This window comes from Carcharodon carcharias, chromosome 12 (assembly GCF_017639515.1).
Source record: "Carcharodon carcharias isolate sCarCar2 chromosome 12, sCarCar2.pri, whole genome shotgun sequence".
Taxonomy (NCBI): domain Eukaryota; kingdom Metazoa; phylum Chordata; class Chondrichthyes; order Lamniformes; family Lamnidae; genus Carcharodon; species Carcharodon carcharias.
Window position 1 is genome coordinate 141931806 of NC_054478.1, and position 26465 is coordinate 141958270.

Consider the following 26465-nt stretch of genomic DNA (forward strand, 5'->3'; position numbering starts at 1 on the left):
CTTCTCTCCCCTGTCCTGAGCTCACCTGCTTTCTCTTCCCCCTTGTCCTGAGCTCACCTGTCTTTCTCTTGCCCCTTGTCCTGAGCTCACCTGTCTTTCTCCCCCCTACCCCCCGAGCTCACCTGTCTTTTTCCTCCCCCCCTTGAGCTCACCTGTCTTTCTCCTCCCCCCCTTGAGCTCACCTGTCTTTCTCCTCCCCCCCTTGAGCTCACCTGTCTTTCTCCTCCCCCCTTGAGCTCACCTGTCTTTCTCCTCCCCCCCCCGGAGCTCACCTTGTCTTTCTCCTTCTCCACCGTCCTGAGCTCACCTCTTTCTCCTCCCCTAGCACCTGAGCTCACCTGTCTTTCTCTTCCCCCTTGTCCTGAGCTCACCTGTCTTTCTTCTCCCCCCTGTCCTGAGCTCACCTGTCTTCCTTCTCCCACCGTCCTGAGCTCACCTGTCTTTCTCTTCCCCCTTGTCCTGAGCTCACCTGTCTTTCTCTTCCCCCTTGTCCTGAGCTCACCTGTCTTTCTCTTCCCCCTTGTCCTGAGCTCACCTGTCTTTCTCCTCCCTACCCCCCGAGCTCACCTGTCTTTTTCCTCCCCCCCTTGAGCTCACCTGTCTTTTTCCTCCCCCCCTTGAGCTCACCTGTCTTTTTCCTCCCCCCCCTTGAGCTCACCTGTCTTTTTCCTCCCCCCTTGAGCTCACCTGTCTTTTTCCTCCCCCCCTTGAGCTCACCTGTCTTTCTCCTCCCCCCCCCTTGAGCTCACCTGTCTTTCTCCTCCTCCACCGTCCTGAGCTCACCTCTTTCTCCTCCCCTAGCACCTGAGCTCACCTGTCTTTCTCTTCCCCCTTGTCCTGAGCTCACCTGTCTTTCTTCTCCCCCCTGTCCTGAGCTCACCTGTCTTTCTTCTCCCCCCGTCCTGAGCTCACCTGTCTTTCTTCTCCCCCCTGTCCTGAGCTCACCTGTCTTTCTCTTCCCCCTTGTCCTGAGCTCACCTGTCTTTCTTCTCCCCCCCGTCCTGAGCTCACCTGTCTTTCTCCTCCCCCCTGTCCTGAGCTCACCTGTCTTTCTCTTCCCCCTTGTCCTGAGCTCACCTGTCTTTCTTCTCCCCCCTGTCCTGAGCTCACCTGTCTTTCTCTTCGCCCTTGTCCTGAGCTCACCTGTCTTTCTTCTCCCCCCTGTCCTGAGCTCACCTGTCTTTCTCTTCCCCCTTGTCCTGAGCTCACCTGTCTTTCTCCTCCCTACCCCCCGAGCTCACCTGTCTTTTTCCTCCCCCCCTTGAGCTCACCTGTCTTTTTCCTCCCCCCCTTGAGCTCACCTGTCTTTCTCCTCCGCCCCTCCCCTGAGCTCACCTGTCTTTCTCTTCCTACCCCCGTCCTGAGCTCACCTGTCTTCCTCCTCCCCGAGCACCTGAGCTGCTGTCACGTGAGCAGAGGCACCTGAGCCTCGCTCTGGCCAGGGCCCAGCCAGTGGAGGCGCGCATGCGCGGTTCAGTCGGAGGTCCGGCCCCGAGCGGAGCGGTTGCGGGTCAGAGAGCGGAGCGGGCGGAGCGGGGAGACGGGCTTCAGTCAGCGGGCGGAGCGGGGAGAGGGGCTTCAGTCAGCGGGCGGAGCGGGGAGACGGGCTTCAGTCAGCGGGCGGAGCGGGCGGAGCGGGGAGACGGGCTTCCGTCAGCGGGCGGAGCGGGCGGAGCGGGGAGACGGGCTTCAGTCAGCGGGCGGAGCGGGCGGAGCGGGGAGACGGGCTTCCGTCAGCGGGCGGAGCGGGGAGATCTATTTAAACACCAGGGAAAGCGGGTAAAACCCGCCTCAGGCAGCGCGGGGAGGAGGTGAGGTGAGGTGGGGTGGGGGAGGAACCGAGCCCCCTCCGACCCCACGTTCACCAGGCAACCCGGCTCCCGCCCTCTCCTCCTCCTCCTCCGCTCCCCGGAGCCTGTCAGCCCCCCGCCCATGGAGCGACTCGCCGCCGCCGCCGCCGCCGCCGCCGCGATGCCGGTTTGAGGAGCTGCAAGAGGCCGCGCAGAGCCACCGCTCCCGGAGGGATGGCGACCGCCGAGCGGCTGTACGAGCTCTGGATGCTGTACTGCAGCAAGGTGAGGGGGTGATGGCGGGGGGGGCGGCGGGGGTAACTGTGTACCGGGGGGGTAACTGTGTACCCGGGAGAGGGTGGGGGTAACTGTGTACCCGGGTTGGGGGGGTGGGGGTAACTGTGTACCGGGGGGGTAACTGTGTACCCGGGAGAGGGTGGGGGTAACTGTGTACCCGGGTTGGGGGGGTGGGGGTAACTGTGTACCGGGGGGGTAACTGTGTACCCGGGTTGGGGGGGGGGGGGTGGTAACTGTGTACCCGGGTTGGGGGGTGGGGGTAACTGTGTACCGGGGGGGGTAACTGTGTACCCAGGTTGGGGGGGTGGGGGTAACTGTGTACCGGGGGGGTAACTGTGTACCCGGGTTGGGGGGGGGGTGGGGGTAACTGTGTACCCGGGTTGGGGGGTGGGGGTAACTGTGTACCGGGGGGGTAACTATGTACCCGGATTGGGGGGTGGGTGGGGGTAACTGTGTACCGGGGGGGTAACTGTGTACCCGGGTTGGGGGGGGTGGGGGTAACTGTGTACCCGGGTTAGGGGGGAACTATGTACCCAGGAGAGGGGAGGGTAACTGTGTACCCGGGAGAGGGGGGGGGGGTAACTGTGTACCCGGGGTGGGGGGGTGGGGTAACTGTGTACCGGGGGGGGGTGGGGGGATGTGTAATTGTATACCCGGGTGTGGGTGGGTGTGGGGGGGGTGGGGTAACTGTGTACCCAGGGGTGGGGGTAACTGTGTACCCGGGGGTGGGTAACTGTGTACCCGGGGGTGGGTTGGGGGGGTAACTGTGTACGTGGTGGGGGTGGGGTAACTGTGTACCCAGGGAGATAACTGTACACCGGGGAGGGGGGCGTTTAACTGTATACTAGGGAGGGGGGAGGTAACTGTATACCCGGAGTGGGGTGGGACTGTATACCTGGGTTTGGGTGAACTGTATACCCGTAGATGGGGGAAACTGGAGGGGACATTATTGTACAACGGGGAGGTTACTGTATATCCAGGGGGCGGGTTACCTTATAATGGGGGGTTTACTGTACACCTGCGGGGTAACTGTATACCTGGGGGTGGGTTACTGTATATTAAGATTTGGGGATTACTGTATACTGAGGTGGGGTTACTGTATACTGGGGTGGGGTGGTGGGGGGATTTACTGTATACCCGGGGTTTACTGTAGTTACAGTACAGCCGGGGTGGGGGGGTTACTGTATACTGGGGCGGGAGGCTACCGTTTACTGTGGTATTACTGTAATTACTGTATACCGTGGGTTACTGGGGTGAGGCGGGGGGGACGGGGTTACTGTATACTGGGTACCTGAGGGTGTTACTGTATACTAGGGGTTACTATATACCCGGGGGTGGGGGGGGAATGTTACTGTATGGTGGGGGTTACTATAGTTACTGAACACTGGTGGGGGAGGTTGCTGTATACCAAGTGAGGGGGTGGGGTTGGGGTGGTCACACTATATCCAAGGGGTTTCTGTTTCCCCAAGGTTTGCATTATAATTCGGGAGGGGATGGCTGGGGCGGTGTGTGCCTGGTTACTTGAAATGGTTGTGGTTTATTGTCACGTTGTTTGTACCCTGCCAGCTGGGGCCTCTTGTAACTTGAGGTCTCTGTGCCTGTACATATCAATGTTTGTGTTGTGTATGCTGCTTTGTGTATCTCGTATATAAATTATTATATATGTACGGCATGTGCATGTTGAGGGTGTAATGATTAGGTTAACTATAGTCTCTTTGTATGTGATGCCAAACATGCATTATATGGAAATGTATCTTATAAATTCACATAGTGTTATCTAATTAGTCCCACGCCCTCAGCTCTTTCCCCAGAATTCTACACATTTTTCCTTTCTCTGTATTTATTCTACCAAACCCTTTGAAGATTTTGAACATCTCTATCAAATCGCCCCTTAACCTTTGCTGCTGCAGTCTTTAAGTATAACTGAAGTTTCTCATTCCCCTGGTACCATTCTAGTAAATCCCCTCTGCAGCCTCTCTTAGGCCCTGCCATTCTTTCTGGAGTGTGGTGTCCCGAATTGGTCAGAAAAGTTTAGCAAGATGTACTCTCAACTTGCCCTGCCCACTTTGAAGATTTGTGCACATGCGCCCTCAGGATTTTCTGTTCCTCTGGAATTCACTACCTCAGAGTGCAGTGGATGCCGGGGCGCTGAATTAATTTAAGGGGGAGATAGACAGGTTTTTAATTAGTAACTGGTTGAAAGGGGAGAGGGTGGGAAATTGGAGCTGAGGCCGAAATGAGATCAACCATGATCGTATTGAATGGCGGGGCAGGCTCGAGGGGCTGAATTGTCTACTCCTGCTCCTAGTTCTTATGTTCCCTTTAAAATTGTACTATTTAGTTTATGTTGCCACTCCTCGCTACCAATATGAACCACTTCACTTTCATCTACCATGTATCTGCCCTTTTACCAGTAGTCTATGTCCTGAAGTCTGTTACAATCCTCCTCACTGTTTCCGACATTTGAGTTTTGTATCATCTGCAGACTTTGAAGTTATTCGCTGGATACCCAAAGTCATAGAATCTCAGAATAGTTACACCACACTCCCAGGCAGCACATTCCAGATCTTAACCACTCGCTGCGTGGAGCAGTTTCTCCTCCCGTCTCCATTGCTTCTTTTGTCAGTTACTTTAAGTCTGTGCCTTCTTGATCTCGATCCTTCCACCAGTTTTTCCCTATCTCCTCTGTCTAGACCCCTCATGATTTTAAATACTTCTATCAGATATCCTCAACAGTCCCAACTTTTCCAGTCTATCCACATAACTGACGTTCATCATCCCTGGAACCATTCTCATGAACCTTTTCTGTACTCGCGCTAATGCCTTAAAATCTTTCCGGAAGTGTGGTGCACAACACTGGACACAATACTCCAGTTGAGGCCGAACCATTGCTTTATACAAGTTTAACATAACCTCCTTGCTCCTGTACTCTATGCCCTATTAGTAAAGCCTAGGATACTGCATGTGTTATTAACTGCGCTCTCAACCTGTACTGTAAGGTCATTAGTACATGTCAAAAAGTACAGTGGTGCTATTACCGTGCCTGGTTAACACCACTACATAATTCCTTCCAGTCTGAAAAATAGTCATTCACCACTACTCTCTGCTTTCCCTTAGTCATATTTATATCCATGCAGTACCTGCCCCTTTAATCCCTTGGACTTCAATTTTGCTACCAAGCCTAAAAGTAAATTTATAGGCATGATATTCAATACACAGCTGCCAGCACTGAGGAAAATGTGTGGTATCTGGCTCCAGGAGTAAAAAACCCACTTAAATATGTAGGGGGTGTCTATTTTTAAGGATGATGGATTAAAATATGAAGGCAAAACGACTCAGACCTAATGAATCATCCTTGGCAAGTCTATATTCTTCTCCATGTGTAAAATATATATCTGTCTATAACTGTATGTACGTGGTCAAAGTGGACAAGCATCTTGAAGAGGAGCCTGTTCTTGGTTAGATTTTCTAGCAGCAGGAAAGACTTGGCTTTCCTGGCTTTTAGGTTTTTAGTGTTTCTTTTTCCCATATTTCTCATACCCCTTCATGTGTGAAAGTACAATAAATAGAGATTGATTAGGTAAGTTAATAAAAAATACAATTAAATCATCTTGATCTATCATTGTGTTTTTTTGAGTGAGCTGGAATGTGTCCTGGTCCTGTCGTGGTGTTGCAGAGCCGTGAGGGCACTTATTTTTTCATCCTGCCCTGTGCTAATAGTTTCTTGCCTCTCAAATCTTATTGAATTTTAGGAAATGATGGGGTGTTAATCTCTACCTTTCCTCCCGCCATCACAACCACATTTCTGATCTTGAAAGTGCTAAAGATACAGTTGCATGGGGCCTGATAGCCCAAGTGGTCATTCAGAGAACTATTCATTAATGAAGGACATGGCATTTCAGCCCAAACCAGGAGTGGCGGCGTTGGCTAATTTTTCTTTTGTTTGTTTGTGATCATGATGCAGTAATTCCCAGCACAGACATGATGGGCTGAATGGCCTGTTTCTGTGCTGTAAACGTCCTATGATTCTATAAAGTCCTGTTGGCTTGTGTGTGTATGTGTGCGTGCATATGTGTGTGTTTAGTAGGGCCTGGATTGAGGTTCTTCTCTATGTCGGAACCACCTGTCAATTGATTGAGATGAACCGATGAAGGATGCTCAAGTGGATGGGATAGGAGGCAGCTGCCAGCCCTGGTGGATATACACTCAGCATATTTTCAAGAGAAGATATTGACATTCTATAGGCCTGTCCATAGGGTTAGGCTTCTGAGCAGGTGAACTCAGGGAGACTGGCTGCTTCAAATTCTGTAAACCTAATACTCTCACAGGCACCATTTTGAGGTAATCCTCCTAGTAGATCTGCTAATCCTGTCCTGAACAGGATCTTCATGGGCTTGACTGTGTAAAGGGGCATGCAATGTGTTAAGCTGCATCAATTCTAGCTACATTCTGGAAGTGTTTGATTTATGATATCAGATGTGTAAATTAACCTGTTCATTTATTAGTAGATCCTGTCGACTTCTTGATCCCCAAATTACTTTAATCAGCATTTATGTGAAGCCTAAACCCTAAAGCAGTGGAAAATATGTTGCTATTTGATTGTAGACATCAGCACAGGCTGGGAATGGACAGATCCAGAATCAGATTCTAATTCCAGTTATTCCATTTCTGACTTCGGTTGAAATCATGTTGAGCAGAATCTGTTTGAATTTGGACTTACTTTGGGATTTGCTGTGTGTTGAATTGTTAATGGGCTTTATCACTCAGGAGAGGTCGGTCACTCATTTGGATTTCCTTCACTCCCGAATTCACAATAGCCTTACTGTCTTGGGATTAGTGCTGACTTAAGAACATGCATCCCCCTTGCAAGGGGAAAGGAAGATTCAATGGGAGAATTTCAATGCCATCGACAGTTTGAGAACAGGCAAAAAAAAAGACTTGCATTTCTAAACTGTCTTCAGCCACCTCAGGACATCCCAAATGAAGCACTTTTGGAGGGTAGTTGCTGTTGTGATGTACAAAACACAGCAGCCCGTTAGTGCACAGCAAGATCCCACAAACAGTAGCTTGATAATTATCAGGTGTTTTTACAGATGTTGATTGGGGGACAAATATGGACCTGAACACCCTTGCTGTTCTTCAAGATAGACACCATAACTCAGTGGATTGATGAAAACAGGGGAGTGAGAGAATGGGGCAGTGTGAAAGAACAAGGTGTGTTCCCTGACTAGAAGATGTGTGTAAAATGGTATATTCTTAGCCTCACAGCAATGACGGTGAAAATGACACTGTTTGTGGCATTTTATTTATTATTTACCAATGAAGCTGACTTTGCAAACGTAATTCATTAAATTGCATTATAATTGAGTTGTTTTTTCCCGAATGAGTTAAGGTCTTGTCTTTAAGCATATCTTTGGGTTGTATTAGTCTTTGAGGTGTGTTGAATGTAGCTGCGATGGATTTAAAAACAAATTATTCCACGGGATGTGGGCGTTGCTAGCATGGCCAGCACTTATCGTTCATCCCTAGTTGCCGTTGAAAAGGTGGTTTTGAACTGCCTTCTTGAGCTGCTACTGTCTGTCTGGTGAAGGTGCCCTCACAGTGCTGCTAGGTAGGGAGCTTGCAGGATTTGACCTGGTAACCCTGAAGGAATGGCGGCAATGTATGTCCAAGTTAGGATAATGGGGAACTTGGAAGTGAAGGTGTTGAGCGGATTAATTAATTAATGCAGTAATTCCCAGCACAGACATGATGGGCTGAATGGCCTACTTCTGCTCCTATGTCTTATGGTCTTATGTGTTCCCATGCATCTCCAGTCCTGCTGGATGGTGGAGGTTGTGGGTTCAGTAGTGTCAGTCACATGCATTTTTCAAACACTGAAACCTAACCCTACCCAGTAGCTACAAATCCTAAAGGAAGTAGTATATATATAAATGTCAAAGTGTGCCCACAGCTGCTGTTCTTCCATAGCAGCTGGATTGATGCAGGCTAGGGAGCTTATCTCGTGTGTGTCACAGTACCAGGGGTCACAGCTGGACTTTAAGATAAAAGCAAAAAACTGCGGATGCTGGAAATCCAAAACAAAAGTAAAAATACCTGGAAAAACTCAGCAGGTCTGGCAGCATCTGCGGAGAGGAACGCAGTTAACGTTTCGAGTCCGCATGACTCTTCAACAGAACTAAGTAAAATATTTCACCTCTTTTCTATTTTTACTTCGTTCTGTTGAAGAGTCATACGGACTCGAGACGTTAACTGTGTTCCTCTCCGCAGATGCTGCCAGACCTGCTGAGTTTTTCCAGGTATTTTTATTTTTGTTTCACAGCTGAACTTTGTTGTATTGCCCAGGTTTAAAATGAAAGAGGTGGCTCGGTGTTTTCTGAAAATGCTGCTAAGAACTTTTTTAATTTCCTGCAATTCTGCTGTGAACAGTATTAATTAATTATAGCCCCACTGTGTCACCATTACTTAAAACCTGAAGACCCAAGGTGCTTTTTATAGGGAATTTTATTTTCCATTTTGAGTCTATTTTAATTTCACTGGTCCCCATGGTCTGTTATTAGTGTCAAGTAACTTTATGCTAGTTTGATAAAAAAATACACTGCTTTCCTCAGCTACGTATAGCATAACTGGATGAAAGTCACTGTACCAGATCTGCTGCTTATTTCTGAGAGGGAAGAGAATATTGTAAGATGGAGTGAATGTATATTGTGCGACAGCCATACAAAGCCATTCCCCGCCCTGCCCCTGTTTTGTTTGGAAGTATGGTTAATGTGCACATTGCAGCTGGAATGGAAAACACTGGAAATACATGGGTTCTTCATAATTGGGAAAGAAGGAAACCAGATTAACCTTCTGGGAGGAGATCCTTCGTTAGAATAGAAGTGACAAGCTGCTTGTCTCCTGGAAGCTTAACCGCCTCACTCTTGCTAGCCTGCTTTCAGTTGTTTTTAGCGGTTAAGAACAAAGTTATACTTTGTTTCAAAGAAAGGGGAAGCATTGAAATTTAGCCTCAACCCTGTCATCAGACTTTAAGCGAGACGATCAGTGTATGAAAGTCTTTGTACAGATAATTTGTCATGTTGTGGAATAAGCATGGGTATTCTTGTGTTTAGGCAGTCTATTTAATTTGAATGCTTATTGTGCAGTTTCTTGTGGTTAAACCAAACAGAAGTAAAATCTGTGGTATATAGTGCAATTTTGTCTTGTAACAATATGTCGGAGCAGAATTTACTTTTGTAAAGGGTACTTTATGACCTTTATTAATGAAAAAGATGATGTCAGTGTTTGATTTCAGTGTGTTGCAAGTAATTGCAGAAAAGCTAATTTCTTTTCCCCTGTTGTCCTAGAAGACCCTGTTATGAGTGCTGATGTAAAGCTGTTGGAAGCAGAGAAGTGGCAGTAGTCTGAGATTCCACCCACCCAAGCTCATGGAGAAATTAATGTCCTGTCTTTATGATACTGCTGAACATATTCCATTATAACATGCAGGGATGCGGAGCAGTTTTAAGCGCACAACCATATTGTTGTTCACATCTTTGCTTGCCATAAGAAGTTATGGCAGCAAAAAGGGACACATTTGAATAAAACATGTTTGGGAACTTGCTAGATCCCATGATGAAGAGTTAAAGCAGGGGTAAGGAACCTATGGCCTGTGGGTTGGATCCGGTCCGTTGCTCAATTTCATCCAGCCGGCAGCATGATTTCTAAAAATATAGACCCATGACAGGAGCGTCTTCAAAATAGCATTTATCATCATTATTACGAATTTGCTTTGGATGAAAGCTTCAAGCTAAATTACTATAATAACATTTAACAATGTAATATTCAAATTCAGCTATCGCATTAAAACAACGGGTGAGCTGAACGTTTCTGTATTCACTAAGAAAATCTAAATTAGGATGATTTTTGTGTGTGGGGCTCATGACTGATTTTGTCTATGTGTGGATGGCCTGTGATAAGAAAAAGGTTTCCTCAGCCCTGTGTTAAAGATGTGGTTCAAAGCAGTAAAACCTCTGGAGATCCCAGTGATGTCAGACTGCTCAATGTTCGTTTCTTTACGGTTGTGGTTTGACATCCTCTAAACCACTCTGTCTTACTCTGTTGTGATCATTTTTAAGGCCAGATTCTCCAATGAACAGTAAGTTTGTGTGAACTGAAATTGGATCAGCCCTGTTAAAGTCACTGTCAATACATTGAGGAAAGGATGAATCTGAAGCCAGTCTTTTCCTTAATCCAGGCTTATTCCCAAAACTACTAAAGTTAAGGCACAAATTCCTCTTGTTTCTCTCCCCACCCAGTGTGAACTGATTTTTATACACTTGCAATAATTCCCTAATCTTTCCCCAGTTGGTGGCAACTGTTCTCAATTACAAACTTGAAGCATGTACTCCATTGTAGCATGATTCCAACATTAAGAAGTCCCTGGTTTGCCCTGAGGTTAGCAGAGGAGCGCAATGGCTGTGCTAATTGGTGTTTACACTTGTGCATCAGGGAGGAAACTTAATTTCTACTGCTCATTGTTTCTTGATGACCTCAGCTGGAAGTACGTCTGTTTGCTTTGACCTGAGTAAGTTCCACTATAGCTTCAGGAGCAACAAACGTTGAACAAGACATAAGGCATGTTACCTGTGGGGTAGGGAAAGTGGCAGGAGAATTCCAGTTTAAATGGCAGAGTGGAAAGCACTGTCAAGCTTTAGTGAAGACATTAGGATATCAATTTTAAGGTGGGGTGTTTTAGAACTAATTGAAAATAGGTCCCATAATCAATTCTGTAAGTTTCTGCGTCCTGGCACAAGAGCACTGGAGGAAAACCACGAAAGCTGGTACAGACATCATTACTGGCAATATTCCTCCCCTTAATTGCATGGATTCTTATTCATAATGAGGGGTGGGATCTTTCAAAAGTGCAACAATTATACGAAAGGAATTTAGGAAAATGATTGTCAGGCCATGTGACCATAGCTTCACAATCTTTTTATAGTCTAAGATTTGGAATATTAGAATCATACAGTACAGATGAAAGCTATTTGGCCTATAACGCTTGTGCTGGCTATTTCAAAGAGCTGTTAAGTTTGTCCCACTCCACCTCCCTTTTCCCTCATGTTTCCTTTTCAAGTCTATGTCCAATTCCTTTTTGAAAGTTATGATTAAATCTGAAGCCACTATGCTTTGGATAGCACATTCTAGATCATCATAACTCACTGCCTAACGTCTTTTTTACTTGACATTAAATACCGGCCAGGCTCAAACATATGGGATGCTGACAGAAGGTGAGTTGTACTGTTTCTGTGAAGGGAAGAAATTTGTTGAACAGTTTGGTTCTCGAGCTATGGGAATGAAGATCCTCCCGTACTCTTGCGGGGAGGGGTTTAACCCAGTATGAACAGAAGATCTGGGTTGTGGCCGGATAGTTTGTAGCCGAAAGGTTGCTGGTGAGCAGTTGGAAATCATGTAGATTTTTTTGAATGGTGGATACCTTGGGACTGTAATAAACATTGCTGGGGAATATACCCTGAGGAAGCACACGAGAAACAGTTGAGTCACTTCTAAACGTTGGGGAGCAGCAAGATGACTGAGGACAAGGAAGTCTTTCCATAGTTGTTTCAGGCTTTGGTGAGACCACACCTGGAGTATCATGCAGACTTGGACTCCATATCTAAGGAAGGTTTTTTATTGTTTCATAAGATGTATGCATCGATGGCAAGGCCAGCATTTGTTGCCCATCCATAATTGCCCTTGGACTGAGTGGCTTGCTAGGCCATTTCAGAGGGCAGTTAAGAGTCAACCACATTGCTGTGGACTGAATATTGAATTCAACAACTTTAGGTCGTGAGTCCCCTCCCCCATCCCCACCCCCTTTCTGTTTCCCCCTTCTTTTTTTTTCCCAATAAATTATAAAGATTTTCCTTTTCCCACCTATTTCCATTATATAAAAAAAAAACCCACTAGAGCTATACCTTGAGTGCCCTACCATCCATTCTTGATTAGCACATTCGTTTAGATAATATCACCAACTTTAACTTTAACACCTATGTGTTCTATTGTACTATTGTTGTTGACATCTTTTGATGATCTGCTTCTATCACTGCTTGTTTGTCGCTACAACCACACCAACCCCCTCCACCTCTCTGTCTCTCTATCTCTCCGCCCCCCACACACACACCTTAAACCAGCTTATATTTCAGCTCTTTCCTGGACTCGAACTCAAGTTCTGTCGAAGGGTCATGAGGACTCGAAACGTCAACTCTTTTCTTCTCCGCCGATGCTGCCAGACCTGCTGAGTTTTTCCAGGTAATTCTGTTTTTGTTTCACATTGCTGTGGATCTGGAATCACATTTGGCCAGACTGGGTAAGGATGGCAGATTTCTAAAGGTAGGGCATTAGTGAACCAGATGGATTTTTAGAACAATCAACAATAGTTTCTTGGCCACCATTACTGAGACTAGCTTTATTCCTGATTTATTAATTGAATTTAAATTCCACCAGCTGCCATGGTGGGATTTGAACCTGTGTCCCCAGAGCATTAGCCTGGGCCTCTGGATTACTAGTCCAGTGACATTGCCACTACGCTGCCACCTATTCATACTTGCCTTGAAGGCGGTACAGTGAAAGTTCACTAGATTGGCTGCTGAGATGAGAAGGGTTGTTCTTTGAGAAGCTGAGTAAGTCTCTGGAGTTTAGAAGAATGAGAGGCGATCTCATTGAAACACACGAGATTCTGAAGGGGTTTGACCGTTAGAAGCGGAGAGGTTGTTTCCCCTGGCTGAGGAATCTTGAACACGAGGACATAGTCTCAGGATAGGGGGTCGATCATCTAGGACTGAGAAGACAAACTTCTTCACTCAGCATTGCAAATCTTTGGAATTCTATGCCCCAGAGGGTTGTGGATGCTTAATCATTTAAATATATTTAAGGCAGAAATAGATTTTTGATCTCTCAGGGAATTATGGAATATGGGGAGTTGGCGGGTAAGTTGAGGCAAAAGACCAGCCATGATCGTAATGAATGGTGGAGCAGGCTCGAGGGGCCGAATGGCCTCCTTGTGTTTTTATGTTGTTATGAAGGTGCTGTTTTAGCTTGTACAAGAAATCATCCCTCACTTGCAGCACCTGGTATGCAGGGAAGATGGAATTGTCTCTTTATGTAATAATATGCTTGAAATATTTATTGGTGTGTCCAATGTGTCATTATGTACATTATGCCATTACATCATGTGCACAGGTACAAGTTGATCCCCAACATTAGGGTTTGTTTTTAAAATTCTTAATCTTAGGTGGATAAGTAGGAAGGGTAATCCTATTGGAAGACAAGGCTGTCCCTTAAAGGGTGAGGGTCAAGGCTTCATGGTCAACGTGACAGCTTTTAGAGTCACTGAGAGCTTTCATGTCCAAGTTCTTGAGTTGGAAACAATGTTATGTAAGTGGTTGCTGTGGTGATAAATTGGTTGATACTTTAGGATTTTTTTTCATAGGGTGCCAGGATAAGGCTTCTCCCTGTCCTACTTTTAACTATTGGTGAGAACGCTAATTTAAGGCTCTCTGGGTTTTATTTCTCTGCCTGCCCACAGCTTGTACTCCATATTATTAGAATTTGGTGCTTTTAGTATAAGATGCCCGTGAGGCTACTTGGATCGCAGGAGGGGAGTTCTCTCCAGTGTCCTGGTCAGTATATTCCCTCAGTCACTATCACTTGTTTAAGAAGAAAATGACCTGGTTATTTTGTGTAGCTGTTTGTGAGACTTTGCTGTGTGCAAATTGGCTGCCACATTTCCTGCAACAGTGACAAAACTATTTAATTGACTGTAAAGTGTTTTGGAGCATCCTGAGGTCGTGTATGTAAGTGCGAGTCTTTCTGAAGTTTTTGGCTGCCTGAAGTTCAAATGTTGCTCATGCTTGTACTGGCACACCAGGCAGGCTTTGTAATGCTGTATGTGGAGTTTTACTTACACTTTACTAATCCGCCACTGTCTCCCTTTCATGTCACTGGGCTAGTAATCCAGAGGCCCAGGCTAATGCTCTGAGGTCATGGGTTCAAATCCCACTATGGAACTGGTGGAATTTGAATTCGGTTAATCAAATCTGGAATCTAAAGTTAATCTCAGTAATCGCGAACGTCCTTTAGGGAAGGAAATCTGCGGTCCTTACCCGGTCTGGCCGACATGTGAGCTCAAATCCCCAGCATTGTGGCTGACTCTTAACTGCCCTCTGAAATGGCCAAGCAAGCCACTCAGTCAAGGGCAATTAGGGATGGACAACAAATGCTGACCCTGCCAGTGATGCCCACGTTCCATGAAAGAATGAAAAAAAAATCTCGATTGAACTTAAGTGATATTATAGCATCGTACCAACAAATGGTTGCATTCAGGTTAAGTAATAGTGAATACAATTTATATTTGTGTCTCAATTAGAGACTTGAGGTGTATTTGTAGTGTACATTTCCTATTGCTAAAACCTTTTATCAATGTTTAGCTGTCAGCATGAGTTATTTCAGCGGAAGCCCTGTGCTGTTTATTTTGAGTTATCAACTCTTGGGAATCCCTGTCATTCAGAAACATGCTGTATACATCTGCAGCATGAGATATCTCGGTAGCGGATTTAATTTCTACTCTTGCACCATGCTGGATAGTACTAAGATTAAAATAGAGCTGCTCTGATCTGCCTCCTTACAGTACTTAGGGAGTGCTGCACTGTTAAAAGTGTTATCTTTCAGGTGAGATGTTAAACCGAGTGTCCCATCTGCTCACTCAGGTGGACGTAAAAGATCCCATCAGATGAAGTGGCCAATACATATCCCTCAACCAGTCTCACAAACGGATTATCTGGATGTTATGTCTTTGCTGTTTGTGGGAGCTTACCACGCACAAATCGGTTGCTGCTGTTCCCACATTACAACAGTGACTGCACTTCAAAAGTACTTCATTAGCTGTGAAACAGTTTGGCACAGATCAAGTTCAGGAATCCTCAGGATTAGCTCAGTTCAGCTGTCGTGGTGAGTTCAGTGTTAGTATTTGTCAGTTCTGCTGCTTTGTAAATCTTCTGTTTCCATGGCGTTCTTTGATGTTAATCATCGTTTGGTGGGAGAATCTGAACAGCAAGCTGCTTTATCTTATACAACTGCCCTTTCTAGTTTTGTACTTAGCGCTGTCCTGTAACATTTTGAAGATGCTGGTCTTTTGCTTTTAGACTGTTCTTCTAAACTTTCAATGTAGGTAACAGCTGTGATTTATCAATGACAAACATCTTCCTACAGTATGTAAGAGGAGTTAAAAATTCTGACCTTTCCCCTCCCAGTTTTAGTAGGAATCTATCCTAAATGCTAGTTGTCACTTTTCATGTCAACTTAACATGGGAATCGGCAGCTGGTGTGTGTGTTACACAGGCACGTTTTTAATACACTTTCAGCTCAATGTGTCTCCCCGCACCCTGCCCCTCCACATCCTGACACCAATGTAAATATCAAGGATCGTACCCCGACATGGTAGAATTGGAAATTTGAGCCTTTGTTTTAACGTTCACCTCCACAATTTCTGTCATTGCCTAATGGCATAACATTTAAAATAGAATCATATAGCACACAAGTAGACCATTTGGCCCCTTGTATCTATGCTGGTTCTGTCAAAGAACAACCAATTAGTCCCACTTTCCCAGTCTTTTCTCCTTTTCAACAATAGCAAATGAAACACCTTGGGATATTTAATTCAATTAAATGTGCTACATAAATATAAGTTGGTGTTGTTCACTGATGTGTTATGCAACAAAGCATGGCACCGAACCACATAAGGAGATATTAAGTCAGATGTTCAACAGCTTGGTCAAAGAGGGAGGTTTTAAGGAGTGCCTTAAAGGTAGAGAGGTATAAGGAGGATAATCCAGAACTTGGGGCCTAGGCAACTGAAGGCACAGCCTAAATGGGGGAGTGATTAAAATCAGGGATGCTCAAGAGGCCACAATTAGAGAGTTGTGTGGCTGGAGAGGATAACAGAGATAGGGAAGGGGAAGGCCATGGTGGGATTTGAAAACAAAGATGAGAATTTTAAAATCAGGACGCTGCTTGGCCAGGAGCCAATGTAGGTCAGCAAGCACAGGGGTGATAAGGGAAAGGGACTCGGTGTGAGTTAAAATATGGACAGCAGAGTTTGGATGACCTCAACTTTACAGAGGGTAGAATGTGGGAGGCTGACCAGGAGTGCATTGGAATAGTCGAGTCTAGAGGTGATGAAGGCATGGATGAAGATTTCAGGAGCCGATAAGATGCGACAAGGGCTAAGTTGGGAGATTTAGGGGAGGTGGAAATAATCAGTCTTAGTGATGGTACAAATATAAAGGCCGCAGGGCTGAATATGTGACACCAAGGTTTCGAACAGACTGGCTTAGTCTTAGACAATCGCCAGGGAGATGGATAGAGTCAATCATTAGGGAATGAAGTTTGGAGCCTGGACCAGAACCAGTGGCTTCAGGCTCATCAATATTTAATTGGAGGAAATTTCTGCTCATCCAGTAGTCGGATAAGCTGTCTGATAATTTACTAACAGTGGAGGTGTCGAGAGAGGCGGTGGTGAGGTCGAACTGGGTGTCTTCAGCATACGTGTGAAATGCTGTGTTTTCAAATAATGTTGCCAAGAGCAACTTGTGGATCAGAATAGGAGGAGGATCAAGGATAGACCTTTGGGAGACACCAGAGGTAATGGTGGGGAGAGAGAAGACAAGCCATTGCAAGTGATTCTCAGCCTATGATTAGATAGATAAGAATGGAACCAGGTGAGAGCAGCCCCGCTCAGCTGGATAACAGTGGGTCAGCAAGCACAGGGGTGATAAGGGAAAGGGACTCGGTGTGAGTTAAAATATGGACAGCAGAGTTTGGATGACCTCAACTTTACAGAGGGTAGAATGTGGGAGGCTGACCAGGAGTGCATTGGAATAGTCGAGTCTAGAGGTGATGAAGGCATGGATGGAGGAGGATGGTGTGGTCACTTTGTCAAAGGTTGCAGACAGGTAGAGAAGGATGAGGAAGGAAAGTTTACCTTTGTCACAGTCACAAAGTATGTTATTTGTGACTTTGCTAAGAGCTGTTTTGGTACTGTGATAGGGGTGGAAACCCGATTGGAGGGATTTAAACATGGAGTTCTTGGAAAGGTGGGAACTGATTTGGGAGGAGACAACACATTCAAGGGCTTCGGAGAGGAAAGGCAGGTTGCAGATGGGACAGTACTTTGCAAGGACTGCTGGGGTCAAGGATTGACTTTTGAGGAGAGGGGTAGTTAAGAGAAAGAGATGACACTTGAAAGCGATCTATTTACAGTGTCAGCTAGCATGGGGACCAGGTGGAGAAATTGGGTGAACAGCAGTTTAGTGGGAATAGGATTGAGAGGACAGGAAGTGGATCTTTCAGACTAGATGAGCTCAGAGAGGGCGTCAAGTGAGATAGGAGAGAAACTGGAGAAAGATGCAAGTGCAAGGGTTAGGGTGAGGGAATGTTATAGGCCAGGTAGTTCAATGGACGGGAGAGATATGACAGAGGTAGCTGATCAGGTGGTCTCAATCTTAGTGACGGAAAGAAGCCCATAAGACCCTTGTACTTATTGTTGGAAGCAAGAGTGGTGGCGGCGTAGGAGAGGGCTTTAGGAATACGGTTTGCATTAGTGAAAAGCTGGTCGTCAGCTTTTCAAATTAGCATAAGCAGTTCCCTTTTGAAAGTTATTTTTGATTCTGCTTCCAATGCTGTTTGAAGCAGCACTTTCCACTTCATCACAACTCAGTTTAATCTCCCCCCACTTGAAATTTTGCCAAATACCTTAAATCTGTGTCCCCTGGTTACTGATCTTCCTGCCCTTGGAAACGGCTTCTCTGACCTACTTTATCAAAACCCCTCATAATTTTGAATAGTTCTGTTAAACTCCCACCCCACCTCCACTAGGCCCATCTGCCACTAGCTTGTCCTGCTTGTTACCTTTAATGTCCCCATTAGCACATCCTTTAGATAATATCACCACCGTCAATACCCCTTTGTCCTTTTGTCTATGACATCTTTGGCAGTCTCTTCTTGGCCTCCATCTATCACTGGCCCCCTATCGAGCTCTCCTGTCCCACCCCCTTCTATCAGCTAATATTTCATCTCATTTCTATATGTCTTAGTTTTGATGAAGGGTCAAACGGACTCAAAACATCAACTGTATCCCTCTCAGCACATGCTGTCAGACCTGCTGAGTTTTTCCAGGTATTTTTGTTTTTGTTCTAGATTTCCAGCATCCGCATTATTTTGCTTTTATCTGTTAAACTCTCCTTGATCTTCTCTGCTCCAATGAGAACAACCTCAGCTTCTCTAGTCTCTCCATATATCTGATGTCCCTCAATTAAAGCTCTTCAGTTCTTTTGGTGGATGTGGAGTGGTGCATGATCTTAAAAGTACAACATTTTCTTTACATTTTTCTTCTTTGGTAGTACATCAGAATCGAAGACGACTTGCTTCCATTCTGGTTCAATGTTCTGAGATGGCTGATAAATCCAATGCACGATGTGCAAACTCTGCCACGTGCGGGGCAGGTGGTACTTGGAGGGTTGGGCAGACGAGGTGTTTGGAGGTTTATGCATTTTTGCCTGCCCCTCGACTTTGATTCTGCATGCTTCTGACAAATTCTCTCTATGTGCTCAGTGCCTTCCCAAATGAGCCTTCTCCAATTTGGTCAGTCCCAAGCCAGGTTCTCCCATGAGTTGCTGGGACTGTTTGGCCTCTTCAGGGATGCTTTGAGGACATCCCAGAAGTGTTTCTGCAGCACTCCTGGGAGTCTCCTGCTGCCGCTGCGTTCTGAGTAGAGCATTTGCTTCAGGAGTCTGGTGTCAGACCTATGAATGACATGTCCTGCCCAGCGGAGCTGGTTTTGAGTGATTAGCACTTTGATGCTGGGCAAGTTGGCTTGGGAGGATCACTACTGATGGCTCTTTTGCCACAGGATTTTGGGGATCTTGTGAAGGCACCACCTATAGTACTTCTCCAGTGCTTTGAGGTGCCTGCTGTGGGTTGTCCAAGTCTCTGAAGCATATAGGAGCTCGGGGATTACTGCTGCCTGGTAAATCATGAACTGGTCTCAGGTTTGAGATCCTGCTCCTCAAATACTCTGTTCCTCAGTTGGCAGAAGGCTGAACTGGCACATTGGAGGTGATGATGAATTTCATCTTTACATCTGACTTGCACTCCTATATCTCTTTCTTTGGCCTCACCCCTTGCTTCACCACCTCATCAAGGAATGGATTCAATACATGGAAAAAGGTCCCATCTCCCAGGGGGGAATGGGTACTGTTTGAAATTGGCATTTAAATCTAGTGAAACAATTGTTAATCATTGGTTCCGTGAGAAGTGATTGTCTTTTCAAGCTTTCTCAAATTGTCATGTTTTTGTTCGCGTTATTCACGGAAGTTTTGCAATTATTGAAACCAATCTCTCTTTGTAGCTCTGGACAATCTCAATTGGAGAGAGCGCACAAACCTCCAAACGCCTCGTCTGCCCAACCCTCCGAGCACCACCGAGACTGGAAAAGTATATGCATTGTAAAATAGTAGATACAGTCAATGTGGGTTATAGGCATGCAGGAAGCAAATCACTGACGCTCTGGGTTTTGTGGTTGAAACAAAGCTTGAATCCTGGACTAGATTCATACTTTGCCTTTAGTTGCAATCCTCATTGGCCCCATGTAAAACCTAAGGGGTGTAACCCTTATATTGTCTAACCTAGACTGGGGGAAATAAGATGCAGAAATGCTATTGCAGTGCCCAGACCAGTAACAACTTGATTGTAATGCTATTTAGATCTCTATGGTGATAAGAATCTTGCAGGTTGAATTTGGGCAGTTAATTACAGTGAATGGCTGAGTTGCTTACTCTGTTCAATTCATTGGATTGGTTTAAATAAGCTTGCATGGGCTTACGATCAGTCTGCTTGCTTTTGAATTTGTGCTGTTGCTTTTTATTTACTCCTCATTGACTCATTTAAGGATTCCACTCTTTAGCTGTCTGCTTTGTGGTCAAGCAAACAAAGGTTAATGCTGTTGATAACTTGTGGGGTTCCACAAAGCCTGGATTTTTGGCTTTGGTGCTTTGTTGTCAAGGATCAGCTTGATTCTAAATGCAGTGGTGGTCGAGAGGAGCAGTGAGTTGGAGTCTACAGGCAGCAAAGATCATGTGAAAAGAGTTGCGTCAAATCTCTACCAGGAAGTTGAAAGGCAGGAAAGGCTTAAGGGAAATTTGCGGATGAATTTGCAACTTTTGAGGACTGGGTACCAGGTGGAATTTTCTATATAAATAAAAACAAAAAACTGCGGATGCTGGAAATCCAAAACAAAAAACAGAATTACCTGGAAAAACTCAGCAGGTCTGGCAGCATTGGCGGAGAAGAAAAGAGTTGACGTTTCGAGTCCTCATGACCCTTCAACAGAACTGAGTGAATTTAAGGAGAGGGGTGAAATATAAGCTGGTTTAAGGTGGGGGGTGCTGTTGGGTGGGGGGAGAGAAGTGGTGGGGGGGTGGTGTGGTTGTAGGGACAAGCAAGCAGTGATAGGAGCAGATAATCAAAAGATGTCACAGACAAAAGAACATAGAGGATTCTTGTCCTCACTTATCACCCCACCAGCCTCCGCATTCAAAGAATCATCCTCCTCCATTTCAGCCAACTCCAGCATGATGCCACCACCAAACACATCTTCCCTTCACCCCCCTGGCGGCATTCCGTAGGGATCGTTCCCTCCGGGACACCTTGGTCCACTCCTCCATCACCCCCTACTCCTCAACCCTCACCTATGGCACCTCCCCATGCCCACGCAAAAGATGCAACACCTGCTCCTTCACTTCCTCTCTCCTCGCCATCCAACAGCCCAAACACTCCTTTCAAGTGAAGCAGCATTTCACTTGCATTTCCCCCAACTTAGTCTACTGCATTCATTGCTCCCAATGCGTTCTCCTCTACATTGGAGAGACCAAATGTAAACTGGGCGACCGCTTTGCAGAACACCTGCAGTTTGTCCGCAAGAATGACCCAAACCTCCCTGTCGCTTGCCATTTTAACACTCCACCCTGCTCTCTTGCCCACATGTCTGTCCTTGGCCTGCTGCATTGTTCCAGTGAAGCCCAACGCAAACTGGAGGAACAGCACCTCATCTTCTGACTAGGCACTTTACAGCCTTCCGGACTGAATATTGAGTTCAACAACTTTAGATCTTGAACTCCCTCCTCCATCCCCACCCCCTTTCAGTTTCTTCCCCCTTCCTTTTGTTTTTTTCCAATAATTTATATAGATTTTTCTTTTCCCACCTATTTCCATTATTTTTAAATCTTTTATGCCCTGCTTGCCTTTCCACCCCACCCCCACTAGAGCTGTACCTTGAGTGCCCTACCATCCATTCTTAATTAGCGCATTCATTTAGATAATATCACTATCTTCAACGCCTCTGTGTTCTTTTGTTCTTTTGTCTGTGACATCTTTTGATTATCTGCTCCTATCACTGCCTACTTGCCCCTACAACCACACCGCCCCCCTGACTTCTCGCCCCCCCCCCAACCTTAAACCAGCTTATATTTCACCCCTCTCCTTAAATTCACTCAGTTCTGTTGAAGGGTCATGAGGACTCGAAACGTCAACTCTTTTCTTCTCCGCCGATGCTGCCAGACCTGCTGAGTTTTTCCAGGTAATTCTGGAATTTTCTATAGTTGTATAGGGCAAAGCCCATATATATTAGTTTATTTACCCATACACTGGCTTGTCAGATAGCCAGGAGGAGCAAAAACAGAAAATGCTGGAAAAACTCAGCAGCCCTGACAGCACCTGTGGAGAGAGAAACAAAGTTGACGTTTCGAGTCTGTATGACCCTTCTTCAGAGCTGAAAGCTGGGAGGAAGTCTTTTGTCCTGTTGTCCAGGCAGTGATGTGTGTTAGACACAGGAAGGATAAATGAGGGCAAGAAAATCAAATTATTGAAAAGAATTGTTAACAGTTTTAGTGTTGGATTTGGTGCAAAGTGGAAGAGAGAGGGCGAGCAAATTTGATTCGAAGTCCCATGCGGTCCAGAGTGGTGTATGAAGCTGGTCATGAGATTCATTTGGGGCAATTACCACTTAACGCACAGACATGGCATTCATTTTAATAATCCCAGCTAAGATTCTAGGTACAGTGCAGGAAATTGCCTACTGCTGAGTTCAGCACAATCTTGTAATTGTATTGATCTCATATAAATCAGCATTTTAGAACATTATTGGAGATGACACTTGGTGCTTTTGTATTGCACATTTTGGAATGAAATAATTTGCAATTATATGTTTTATTTTCAAGTTCTCAGGCTTCTTCATATCTGATGGCTTATTTTTGAAGTAAAGTCACTGTTATGTAGGCAAATGCCCCCAAGGTCCCAGATGAACGCCCAGCTAACCATGTCGCTTCGCAGTTTTGGTTGACGAGTGCGAATAAGATAATAGTGCTTTCCATGACCTCAGGACATTCCGAGCAAGACCATCTGTCATTTGCTGTGGAATTGATTTGTGCTGCATTTATAATGCCTTGCTGCTAATAAGACCATAACATGTAGGAGCAGAAGTAGGCCATTCGGCCCATCGAGTCTGCTCTACCATTCAATGAGATCATGGCAGATCTGAAAATCCTCAGTTCCAATTTCCTGCCTTTTCCACATAACCCTTGATTCCCTTACTGATTAAAAATCTGTCCGTTTCAGCCTTGAATATATTTAACAACCCAGCTTCTATAGCCCTCTGTGGTGAAGAATTCCACAGATTAACAACCTCCTGAGAGAAGAAATTCCTCCTCAACTCTAATCAATAACAGCCACGCCACAGTGTTGGCAGTGCCAGTGAAGTTCTTCTGCCTCTGGATGTTTTGTGTACCACCAAACGACTTGGCTTCCATTGCTGCCTCAACATTGTCTCCAGAGAAAACAGAATGTGGGCCAGCCATTAGAGACAGTTGCATGTTTCGGATTCTAGAGGGCTGACGAGTGAGATCCGTTGCAAATTGGATAAAAAGAGCTGGAAAACATTTACATTTATACGGTATTTTCCAAGCCCTCGGGTCATCCCAAAGTGTTTTACAGTCAATTAAGTACTTTTGAAGTATAGCCACTGTTGTAAGATAATTTTACGGAAGTAATTTTTTTGTCTCTCCAATGGTGGTCCATGTGGTTACTATATAAATCCCAAGTGAAGGGGAATAAAATTCATTCAAATGCGAGATGAAGAGGCTTTGAAAGTGAATTTATGATTCTTGAAGTATCTTGGGCTGCTGATTGTCTCAATTGCTAAATTGAGATTAGATTTGATCTCAGTGGGCCTCCGAGACAGTTCCTGTGATCTTAAAGTTGCAATATTTGGGGATTCAGTTTGCTTGTAAGCTGCTTGGGCTTCTCTCTTGGTTTGACATCACCCGGTCCCCCCATTTACGACTGCCTATAATGGTACTATTATTTGCAGCCAGAATGGGGATGATAGAGAATGACCCAATCTTGCCTAGAGAGAGACCTGCTGTAAGTGACTGGGATTGATTTTATGCACAGAATTTGAGTTAGTTAGTTATCCTGCACTAACTGCATTTTGCTAGAGAAATAACCCTGCTTTTATCGGGAGGAGGTTATTGCAGTTTCATTCATGAGTTCTGTTTGCTGTAGTTCATAGACTCTTCAGTAAACTCTTTTGAGTTATTACTGTTTGCTCTGTGCGCTCTTTAAGCAGATTCTGTTTGCTGTTTCCTAAATGTATGGACTTTATTCTAAACTACTGATTGCTGTAAGCCCTTCTTGCCTCCAACTCAGTGGTGTCAATAGCTACACTGGTCAAATATTGAAACAAAAACAAAAATAGCTGGAAAAATTCAGCAGGTCCGACAGCATCTGCGGAGAGGAACACAGCCAACGTTTCAAGCCCATATGACTCTTCATCAGGCATCTTCATCAGTGTTCTGATGAAGAATCATACGGATTCGAAACGTTAACTGTGTTCCTGTCCACAGATGTTGTCAGACCTGCTGAGTTTTTCCAGTTGTTTTTGTTTTTGTTTTTGTTTCAGATTTCCAGCATCTGCAGTATTTTGCTTTTATCTTCCTGGTCAAATATTGTATTGCAGTCTATCCCTGCTATCTAATATTCTGCATATAATGTGATCTCTGCAGCGGTGGAAAGTGAATCAGAGCTGGAGCTATCCTGCCACCAAAGACTTTGCATGAATATATGACTGATACGAATTGTTTCGTGAAACTAATGATGGTTTGGCAAAATCGCTGGAAAGTAGCCATAGCTTTTCATTCCTGTTTTATTTAGGTCTGAGCTACTTATTCAATTCCTGCTATGCTAAGAATCTGTGGCATCTACAGCTGTTTAACATTTTTCTGAGCTTAGTTATCTCTGGGGTGTTAGTGCATTACAAGGCAGCTTACCTGGATTTAAATGTTATTGGCTGGTTGGTCATAAAGAAGAACCCTTGAGTCTCCACAGTACAATAAATAAATAAATAACATAATTTTTCAAGCCTCTTGTTTACATTTTTCAGTAAGTTCCCAAAAGCTCTTTAAGCCAGGGTAGCTCATGTTAATTGATCCAATCTGTTAAATTTGTGTTTATACCCTGGATAGATATGAATTTTCCTTCTGATAAATATTTCTGAGAATAGGCTCTTGACAACTGTATAATCAATGATTTGGATAAAGGGAGTGGCAGTTCTGATTTTGATCCCAGAGTTTTGACGAAACATTTCACTTGGTGTAACTGGAACATGATGGGAAATTGACGTTGTGCCAGTTACTGTCTCCCGTTGTAGGTTGATAGCATCTCAGATCAAAACCTAAATGTTGTTTTGTCGTGTAACCAGCTTGAGAAACAGCTTGCCATGTTAAATCTAATCTGTACCAATTACAACATTAGTGGATTGCAGAGGCTGAACAGCAATACTGTAAACCTGTCAGTACAAGGCAAAATTGGGGTCTGTACAAAAGACATTCACAAGAGCTTATTGGTGAGTATCATTGGCGAGCAGGAAAGGGGTCATGAATATTGTTTTGCAAAACATAATGCTGCATATTTAGGGTTTCCAAGTTCTTTAGGTTCTTTGGGAGCCAAGGTTAATAGGAAGCGAGTCTGTAAACAGGTCATGAGAAAAGAAAGACTTTAATTTGTATGGTGCACCACATGACTTCAGAGTGTCCCAAAGTGCTTCTCAACTAATGAAGTACTTTTGAAGCCAAAAGATAAGTACTGTAGATGCTTTACCACTGAAGTGTAGCCACTATTGCAGTGTAGGAAATGTTGCAGTCAGTTTGCGCACAGCAAGGACCCACAAACAGCAAAAAGATAATGACCAGATAATTTATTTCAATAGTGTTGGTTGAGGGGTAAATATTGATCAGGGCACCAGGGAACAGCTGGCTTGTTCTTCGAAATAGTGCATTGGAGATCTTTTACGTTGACCTGAGTGGGCTTACAGGACTTAGTTTTAATGTCTCACCTCATCATGTGTCTGTGCAGTACTACACTGGAGTGTCAACCTAGATTTTGTGATCCAGTCTCTGGAGAAAGACTTGAACCCACAACCTCATGACTCTCCGCTGAGAGTGTTGTTGTCAGATGTTGAACTTTGCTTTCTCACTTTGGGAGACCTGAATTTGGATGATAGCAGGCCACCTTCTGAGATTTAGCTTGGGAGACAAGCTGCCTGCTGTTTGTGAAGGAAAAACAGCTCCTTATTTGTCTCTAAGTTTAAATATGAGGAGATGGATAGTTTAAAAAACATACCCATTAGGACGCATTGCAGTAATGTATCTTGCTTAACCTTTTCTCAGGGATGGGAGCTCTTTGCAAGAGGTTTTGCTTTGGGGAGACAAAAGTTTACTAAATTTTCAAGTGAAAAGTTCCCTGACCTTTGGCTTTGTGACTAGGAGTGAGAATTGCATTCCTTCTGAACATAAATTGTTTTCTTTCATTTGGCTCATGAAGCCTGAAGTCAAAGCTTAAAATGCCCTCTAGTTTCACGTTTCCTCCAATGGTGTTTGCATTTTCCTCAATGAATAATCGCAGAGCTGTTTTAGCAATCCTTGCCAAAGTACAATAAAGGGCTGTTCCACTCTAGATTACATCAAAATAACAAGAGTTGGCTGTGTTTCTCAAAAGCTTGAGTGTATGGGAATGTTACATTCAAAAATGTTTACTCCTAGGTTTCACTCAACATGCTTCTATGCCAATGTTGTTTGATTCATTTCTGTAACAACATCCAACTCTGCCCTGCTTCAACTCATTTGCTGCTGAAACCCTCATCTGTGCCTCTCTTACCTCTAGACTTGATTAATTTAATGCACTGCTGGTTGGCCTCCGGTTTTCTACCTTCCATTAACTCTTAAATGCCCTTAG

General features: G+C 44.9%; 1 protein-coding gene across 6 annotated transcripts in view; it reads left to right on the forward strand.

Moving 5' to 3' along the window:
- Positions 1–1735: 1735 nt before the first annotated feature.
- The window catches only part of nbeal1 (neurobeachin-like 1), a 309051-nt gene continuing 284321 nt past the window's right edge, over positions 1736–26465 (forward strand). For 5 of the 6 annotated variants that reach the window (XM_041200542.1, XM_041200544.1, XM_041200543.1 and 2 more), the window contains exon 1: positions 1736–2075. In XM_041200542.1, the coding sequence (XP_041056476.1) occupies positions 2025–2075 (51 nt within the window). In that variant the 5' untranslated portion in view covers positions 1736–2024. Of the gene's footprint in view, positions 2076–15058; positions 15075–26465 lie in introns of those variants that run through there. The other variant, XM_041200548.1, reaches the window with a different exon arrangement.